Genomic DNA, 9,780 nt, shown 5'->3' with positions numbered 1-9,780 from the left:
ACGAATTTTTTTATTAATTTTCATTTTTTTTTTACTTTTGTTATTAATAGCACTCTTGTACAATCGAAATAATAACCATATGGGTGATTGATCTTAAAGTAATTGAAATTATTAGATTTGATTAGATGTGAATCGTTCTTTATGTTTTTACACGATAATATTACGTAAATATATATCGTAAATATATACATACATATATATATATATATATATATATATATATATATATATATATATCATATGTATATACGTATGTACATATATATGTATGTATGTATCTTCAGGAGGATATCTATTAGTCGTGTCGGGAATTGTTTTTTTCTGTTTTGCTTTTCTTCTTTGTTTTTTTTTTTTTTTACGGGGATGCGAATTATATATTCAAGTGAATACTTTACGCACGGTCGAAACGTTGTTTAATTTGCTATAAACTTTTTAAATGAGTATATATACATGGATACTTACTCTATCATATTTATACCGCCATTTTCATTTCCTTCCTATCGCATTTTTTCTTACCATTTAGTTTCTCTTACCATTACCGCATTTTTTCTTATTTCATTTTTCTTCCCCTTGTTTTTTCTTTTGTTTTAATTTATATATATGAACAATCGATATTTGTTTTTAAATATAATAAACAAATTTTCTTATGATCTCTCTCACTCTCTATTTCTCTCTCTTTCTACCTTTTTTTTGAATTCATTGTGATCTTGCGAATGATATTGGTTCAAAAACGTTTCAACTGAAACGTTTCTTTTACAAAAACAAAAAAAAGAACTTCACTATGATTTTCCGAACGATATTAATTTGAAAACGTTTCGAAATGAAACGTTATTTTCTATTACAAAAAAAAAAAAAGATGAAAAAAAGAAACAGGAACGATTCATTCATTTACACACGACACTAAACCGCTCAACTATTCGTATCGTACCATGAATTATGATATGATATAATAACGCCTTCTTTTTTTTCCTTATCATTGTTCACAAAACTAAAAAACATATTACATACACGTATCTATCGTCGTAAAACATCCATCCACTCGTAAAACGCGTTACCGCTTAGTTCTTTTTTTTTTTATATATTTTATTTTTTTTCATTTCTTTTTCATTTCTTTTTTCTTTCTTTCATTTTGTCAATAATGTCATAATTATCGAAGATCGATCGAGGATCGAACGAGAAACGATTCACTTATAAACGGAACAAGGAACTCTCTTCGTAGAAAACTCGACGAGTCAAACCGAGTAAACTTATTTATTTCCTTTTTCCTTTTTATTTTTCTTCTTTCTTTTTTTTTTCTTCGCTCGTTGCACACAAAAGTCAACGTGGTCTAATAGTTTTACGTTGCGCTCCGAAAATCACGTAGGTTATTTATTATTAGGTTAGACGTTACATATATAATTTCCTTCTCTATCTCTATCTCTATCACTCTATCTATTTCTTTTTTTCTTTCACTTTAAACATCTCGTGTAGTACATAGAGAAAGAGAGACAGAGAGAGAGAGAGAGAGAGACAGAGACAGCGAGAGAGAGAGAGAGAGAAAGAGAGAGAAAGAGAGAGAAAGAGAGAGAAAGAGAGAAAAGAGAGAGAGAGAGAGAGAGAGAGATAATTTCGCGTTGTTATATTACGCTTCTTTCGAACGTTTCAATTACTTTCTACACGTCATATACCGGTAGATAGTTATTTGTTAGGAGTAACGAGCTACTCGTTGTTGGGTGGAAGAGGAGGAGGTAGAGAGGAGGTGGGGTAGGGAGGGACGGGAAGGGAAAGGAAGGGTAGGAAAGAGAAGAGGGAGAACGAGGTGGGAACGGGGGACGAGGTCGTTAGAATCGCGTGTAGCAAAATGGAGTGGAATGCAGGGAAATTTGTATAAAAAATTCATGGTACGTGTTATAACTAAGAAGAGAAAAAAAAATATCCACATATATATATATATATATATATACGTGATTGCTTTTAATTATATATCTATCTATTTTACATAGACAAATAGAAAATAATTTTCTTGTAGAATAATGAACGAAGTATAATCGGTAATATAAAAGGAGAACATCTTCAAAGGAGAAAATCGTTGAGCGTTAAATTTTACTAACGAGAAACTGTTACCAAATAATCTATTAGACAGTCGGTTCGTGCTATCATCCTTGGAGGAAGCGTTTGTGACTGTCACGGCTCTTAACCGTCGACAATATTCTAGACGAGTGAGTCTCGTTCGTGCGGAACCAAGATGGCTGTCTTCGACGAAATCGTCAAACCGTCGACATGTTACAGTTTAATGAATATAGTAGTTATGTATACACATACGTATTTATATGAGATACGTTAATGAACAATAATATTTGTTTGGTGTATCATTGATAAACTTATAACCTTATCAATATACACGATCGTGATATCATAGTTTACGCTAAAATGCTTATTGAATAAAAGTAAACATTTGTTCATATAATTCATATATATATATATATATATATATATATATATATGAATAGATATTTATATCTGTTAAAATTTGTTTGATAAACCTATGAATCGATTGTTACGAATACAATCTAAGTTAAATAATTCCTGGAATTAAACGTAAACGTTGATAAGATTTGTTTTTATGTAAGTATAACATAGAGAAAATTCGTAGGTTTAATAGGATTTAAACACTGGTCTCGTTAGCACGGGTTTAATTTAACGTCTCGATATACGAAAATTTATAAAATTATTTAATAGATATAGGTACGTATTTTATAAATCGACAATTAACGTGAACATACACGTTCGATAATATCGAGCAAGTTTTTTATATCGTATATAAAAATGAGAGAATATTGGACCATGGATTATCGACTTTTTGAAGTTTTAAATTCGACAAAATCCAATCGCCGAGATAAATAGAGAGAGAGAAAAGAAAAAATTTTATTTTCGTAATAATGAACTATAGTAATTTTGGATCGTTTAAATGTTAGAACGACGTTGTTCAGAAGAGTGAGAGAGAGAGAGAGATAGAGAGAGAGAAATATCTACGGAACGATCTTTACGCATATAATATAGCTCACGTAGTTCGTAGAATCAGACGTAAACATTCGTAAGATTTGTTTTTATATATGTATAACATCGAGGAGAGAAAAGAGATCAAAGGTTTACTGCAATTTAATCAATCGTCTTGAAAACACGTATGTATATAATTTAACGTCTCGATATACGAAAATTGATAAAATTATTTAATAGATTTGGATACTTTTATAAAAATACTTTTATAAAAATAAGATAATTTTATAAATTCACAATCAATGCAATAATACACATATATATATATATGTATGTACGTACGTCGATATCGAGCAAATTTGATACATCGTATATAAAAATAAGCGAGCATTAGACGAGCATCATTAACATTTTGAAGTTTTAAATTCGATAAATTCTAATCGTCGAGAGAGAGAAAGAGAGAGAGAGAGAGAGACAGAAAAGGAAAAATCTTATTTTCGTAATATTGAACTGTTGTAACTTAGAATCGTTTAAATGTTAGAACGATGTTGTTCAGGGAGAGTGAGTGAGAGAGAGACAGAGAGTGGAACAGAGTAAGAGGATGCGTTGCGAAAGGACACAGCCGCAGCGGCGAATTCGTGAACATCAAACGAATTAAATCTCCGCCGAGAGCCGACCGCAGAAACTAATATCTCGTCTCGAAAACCGTTCTCCGTTCTTCTTCCGCTCGTTCGTTCGTTCGTTCGCCGACTCGTTCGTTCGCCGACTCCTCCGTCGTAGATTTTCGACGTCCTTCTGGGTGATTTTACTTCATGGTGCCAAAGGACGTGAATTCTTTTGAATCCTTCTAGATTATTCCCCCCCCTCCCCGCTACCGTGATACACCTTACTCTCGTCAATCATTACGAGTTTCGTTTAAACGATATCGATAGAAGATATTGTATCGAACAATTTTTAATTATTCTATCGTACTTTGTATGTGCGGTCTAATTAATTGCAAACACGTTAAGAAGATATCTGCGAGGAAGGGAAACCGTAGCTTTTAATTTAGTGAAATATTTGTTCTCGAATATTATAGTTGAAATTTTTCTGTCCTTCTTTTTCTTTTTTCTTTCTTAAAACATCACATACAAGGGTGCAAAGGCGTGTATAAAAACAATGAAATCGTGAAAATTTGTTTCTTTTTTTTTTCTATAATAGAATGAGACGCATTTTTTTTTATCGTCATTTGAACCAAATCAAAAAGTAGTATTTTCTAATCAATATATTTCCCAATTCGAAAGCAACGTGTTACAGCGGAGATACGATTGAATCTCAAAAAAATAAAAAATAAAGAAAAGAAAAGGAACAATTTGTCCCTCTAGCATCGAAGGAAGGGGAGACAAAAATGCAACAACAATAAAAAAAAAAGAAAGAAAACAAAAAAGAAATAAAAACGAGGAAGAAAAAGAAAGAAAAAAAATCGAAAAACTGAATGATCTCGCTCGGCTTTCAAATTTTTTTACGTGTCTTTGCGGTCGAAAGGAATGGGTCTCTCTCTCTCTCTCTCTCTCTTTTTCTTTCTCTATAACCGCGCGAAAACCACCGGTGCACCTTCGACATCATCCTCCCCCTCATCATAGTATAGAGTATATTTCCTTAAGAGCGGGTCCTCCTTCCCTCCTCTTCACTCACCCTCTCCCCCAAACCTTCATTTCGTCGAAATACAATTTTCGAACGCGACGTTGATCGACTTTAAAATACGTGTATAAATCATCCGTTAGCTGATAATTCAAGCAATTAAAATTATTATCAGGTGTCCATAGACGAATGAATTTCAAAGAAGAATATACATATAGAAAAAACAAAGAAAGAAAAAAAAATGAGAAAAGGGATTTGAAAATCTTTTCTTTCGGTTTCCTTAATTCGAATTTTAAATAGACCAACATATATATATATATATATATAATTATATATATATATATATATTACTTAGCTACCTTAGTTATCCCTCGCGAATCTTCGTTTGAAAGTTACTGAGGATTAAGAATGTAATTTCGAGATCGTTAAAGATCTCCAATCGAAACGACGGTGGCGTCGGCAACAGTAGTGGCAGCGGCGGCAGCGATGACGGCGGTGGAGGCGGCGGCGACGGCGGCAGCTAAGCGAGAAGAATTTCGTTTGAGAGACGCGTTCATTCCACAGTCGAGAAAGCGGCTATGTAATTTTCATCAAACATCGTCCAACAGCGTTGAACGCAAATGGAGAAAAGAGAAGGAGAAATAGAAAAAGAAAAAGAGAAAGAGAAATAGAAAGAGAGAAGATAGAGATAGAAAGAAAGAAAGAAAGAGGGAGAGTGAGAGAGAGAGAGTGAGAGAGAGGGAGAAAGAAAGTAAGAGAGCGAGAGGGAGAGAGGGATTCGATCGGTTCTCTTTATTCAACCAAATGACTTTCGAGAGGGACTGTACTACGAGTCTGGTTGCGCAGGTGTGACCGATGGCGGCGGCCTTTGATCCTGGAGCGACTCCTCGGCTACTTTGTCCACGACTCATCGCGTTCGTCCGCCCTTCTCTCTCTTTCTCCCTGTCTCTCTTTCTCTCTTTCTCTTTCTTTCTTTTTCTCTTTTTCTCTCTTTCCTTCTCTCTTTTTCTCTTTCTCTTTCTCTTTCTCTCTCTCTCTTTTTCGTCATTCGCTTCGATTACTTCTCTCCTAGCGGGTAACGCCTTTCGCGAATACGACGGCCATTGGCGTTCTTCTTTCTCTACCTTTAACATCCCTTCGAGTCATCCTCTTCGACACGGGAAATTTCATTGTCATTTCCAACGAGAGTAACTCAGTACTGTTGTGAAATAACAAAACCTTATTATATGATTTTCATTATATATTAGCTTTTTATCAACACGATTATAATAATATGATATTTTGAAAAATAAAATAAGATAATTTTTTAACAGAGAAATTTTTCTTCGTAATAAATATATTATACGTTGATATCTATATACGTACATATACATCTATGTAGGCATATATATATATATATATATATATATATATACATACATGTGTATTTATAAATATATCCGATTATGATATTTATTAATGTATTTTATTTACTCAATATATTTTCTAGGTAGAAGAGAATATTTATAGTATCTAATCTCATTCTCTCTCTCTCTCTCTCTCTCTCTCTCTCTCTCTCTCAGCTAACGTAAAAAAAAATGAAAAAAAAAAAATTTCACCTTCGTCTTCAGACTCTCTTCACTCCTATTTCTCTCTCTCTCTCTCTCTCTCTCTCTCTCTTTCTCTCTGTCTTTCTCTCTCTCTCTCTCTCTCTCTCTCTCTTTCTCTCTGTCTTTCTCTCTCTCTCTCTCTCTCTCTCTCTCTCTCACCGAATTCCAAGAGGATAGAACACCGGAACGAATGCGTAATACGACTTTTATGGAGAAGTCCCTTGACATGTCTTGAAAATGCATCTGATTTGTGACTCGTAGGTTAAAAATAAAGTAAAAAGGAAACAGATAAAGAGAGAGCAAGATATATATAGTAATTCTATCGTTTTCTCTAAGCTTACAGCGTTCCACGTTCCTTTATAAATAGATATATCTATAATATTCTTTTTTCCTTTCTTCCTCTTTCTTTTTTTTGAAGAAAAATATTTTTGAAATACACGAATAAATAAATTAGATCGTTCAATCTCTAATTGTCATTTAATCTTAACCAATTCAGTCTTTTTTTTATTTTTTATTGTTTCTGTTCCAGAACAAGCGAATCACTTGAACCTATTCAACAATCGTCAACAACCGAAGAAAAAACGCAAAAGTCGTACTGCGTTTACGAATCAACAGATCTACGAATTGGAAAAACGTTTTCTTTATCAGAAGTACTTGAGCCCAGCGGATAGGGACGACATAGCGCTTAAGTTGGGTTTGAGTAATGCCCAAGTGATCACGTGGTTCCAAAACAGAAGGGCGAAACTCAAGAGGGACATGGAAGAGCTAAAGAAGGACGTACAAACGGTGAATCCTCTTTTGGTCGCTCAACATCACAAGACATTCTTGGAGAACGTACAGGATCTTGGAATCCTGAAGAAACGCCCGTTACCGAGTTCGATGGAAGAGAAATCGTAGAGGAAAAACATTTCTCAATTCTCGATTCGTCATTTATTTTTTTGTTTTTTTTTTCTTTTTTTTCATTGTATCGATCACGATCATAATCGGACGGATGGGCGAACGAACGAACGAATGAACGAACGAATGTTTTTTCGATCGAGAGTCGATGTTCTTATTCTATTTTTTCTTATTTTATTTTATTTTCTTCCTCTTCCTCCTCCTCTTTCTCTTATTTCTCTTCTTCTTCTTCTTCTTCTTCTTCTTTTTCCTCTTGAAGAAGATCGTGAATCACAAAACACAAGATGGCCGTTCACTCAACGAAATTCTTCTTTCTTAATCGCAAAAGAGACGAATGCGACGAGACGAGTTTTAATTTTCGACGAATGGACTTCTTTAATGTTATCGATTTTCCGAGTAAATCACTTTTAAGGTTTCTTCTTTCTTTTTCTTTTTCTTTTTCTTTTTCTTTCCTTTTATTCTCACAAAATACGTATGCGAAAATTAAGATTGTAATGAATGGATGATGAGCGTGGTCACGTGAATATAGATTATTACGATTACACGAAAAAAAATGTTTCCTGGAGAGTCGAGAAAAGAAGTAATAATAATAATAATAATAAAAATACAAAAATAAAAAAACAAAAAAAAAAATATAAAAAAAATACAAAAAAAAAAAAAATAAAAAAAATTACGATAAAAATAAAGGGAAAAATGAGTAAACGAGAAAAAAAATGTATCAAACAGAAAAATGAAAAATAACACTCGGAGTAATGTTGTAATTAGGTAATCCCATATATTTATTTGTATAGAATTTGTGATTTATTTAGTTCGACGTTCGAAAACATTATATTATTCTATAGATTCGTAATACTTACATGCATATATTTACTGGCACGCGAAGGAGATTATAGAAGTTAGAAAAAGTATTAAGACAAACTTGGGAAATTCAGTATTAATAAAGTTCTCGAATGTAATTACGTTAATGTCAAAGCGTATGAAAGGGACGAATGTAATGCAACAATTGTGGGACTTAATTTTCATCGTGATCCGCGCTCGTAAACGAAGCCAATGAAAAAGATTGGGCATCGGTGCGACGAATTGTATAATATTGTATTTATTACAAGAGAGAGGAGTGAGAGGGGGAGAGAGAAAGAGAAAACTCATAGAAAGAATCTCCGAAATATGAGATTCGATTAATGGACGCGGATAATAAATTATTATAATAAAATATCGTGACGTAAATTATAAAATCGGTCAACATTAAGTTGAATCGAACGTGTATATAGACATTGTATATAATATATATAATATATATATATATATATATATATATATATATATATATATATATATATAATATACACGTAGGAAATGAAAATGAAATCCACACACAAATACAAAACAAACACATTGTTTCATTGATGATGATTTTACGTATTAGACGAAATAGACTCGTTTTAATCGTATATGATTTAGCATAAAACTATTAAACAGATAGATGGGACACTGCAATATACCTAATTATTGTTTTGATTAGGAAATAAACTATACGATATCGTGTAAGGCGATTCGTTTGCGACCGGAAAACGTTCGTGATTTAATTAATGAACGACGAACGAATGAGTGAGAGAAAAAGAGAGAGAGAGAGAGAGAGAGAGAAAGAAAAAGAGTGAAAGAGAGAAAAAAAATAGAAGCGAGTAAGTACGCGCGAGTTAACGTTCTTAATTATAGTGTATAGTAGAATCTAAATAAATGGAAGACATTATTAAAAGAAAATTTAATCCTAGATGACAACAACAACAAAAAAAAACATTTTTACCTCAAACTTTCTACATATATAATATGTAAAATAAATATAGTAGGTATGTATGTTTCACTTCTTATATATATGTACATACGTATATATATATACATAATATATATACATATACATGTATATATATATATATATATATATATATATATATATATAAATATATACATAAATATATACATATATATATACACAGAGGGTGGGCGAAATGTTATTCGATGATTTTAAGAAAGAATCGATTACTCCTTTTTACGAAATTTTTTACACGTTAATTTATTTTCTTTCCTTTCAGATTCTAAAACCACATGTGACTATATATATCACATATCTGTCTAAGTAAACTTAAATAGAGACAAGGAAATTTTTAATCTGTTATTTTCGTGCGATTACGTACGAAATAAACATAAATAAAATATACGTATATATATGTATATACATATATATGTATGTATATACAAGGGCGGATCAAAAGTTTTTCGTAGATTTTATATGTCAATTATACATTTTCGAAAAATGTTCGAGGTTAATTAATTCTTTATGTCATTTTTTATTTATTTTTTTGTTCAAATCGTAAAACCACAAACCTAGGAACTTTTGTTTCGTCATAAGGCCAAATATAACTCTATATATACATAAAACATATTACGGACAACTAGAGTACATAGATATGCGTGGGCACAGAAAGATACATATCTATCTAGCCAACTTTAAAAGAATCAATCAACAGAATCGACCATAAGAATTTTCATGAGTAAAGAAATAAGGAAAAGAACGAGAGGAAGGAAGGAAGGAAGGAAGGAAGGAAGGAAGGAAGGAAGGAAGGAAGGAAGTCGGTTTTAGTCGGTGCCGTAAAGAAGGCAAGAGATGAAAAGGAATTATTCTCCAAAAATAGCGTGAAACGCG

The 9,780-nt window shown here is 32.3% G+C and overlaps 1 protein-coding gene across 3 annotated transcripts in view; it reads left to right on the top strand.

Annotated features, from left to right (window-relative positions):
* The window catches only part of LOC124949170 (myb-like protein Q), a 64,568-nt gene extending 56,443 nt beyond the window's left edge, over positions 1 to 8,125 (top strand). For all 3 annotated transcript variants that reach the window (XM_047493833.1, XM_047493832.1, XM_047493831.1), the window contains exon 3: positions 6,715 to 8,125. In XM_047493833.1, coding sequence (XP_047349789.1) covers positions 6,715 to 7,082 — 368 coding nt within the window. In that variant the 3' untranslated portion in view covers positions 7,083 to 8,125. The remainder of the gene's footprint in view (positions 1 to 6,714) is intronic.
* Positions 8,126 to 9,780: the final 1,655 nt, after the last annotated feature.

Source organism: Vespa velutina, chromosome 5 (genome assembly GCF_912470025.1).
Source record: "Vespa velutina chromosome 5, iVesVel2.1, whole genome shotgun sequence".
NCBI classification, from domain to species: Eukaryota; Metazoa; Arthropoda; class Insecta; order Hymenoptera; family Vespidae; genus Vespa; species Vespa velutina.
Note: the sequence above shows the minus strand (reverse complement) of the source record. Positions and strands in the feature narration are given on the sequence as shown.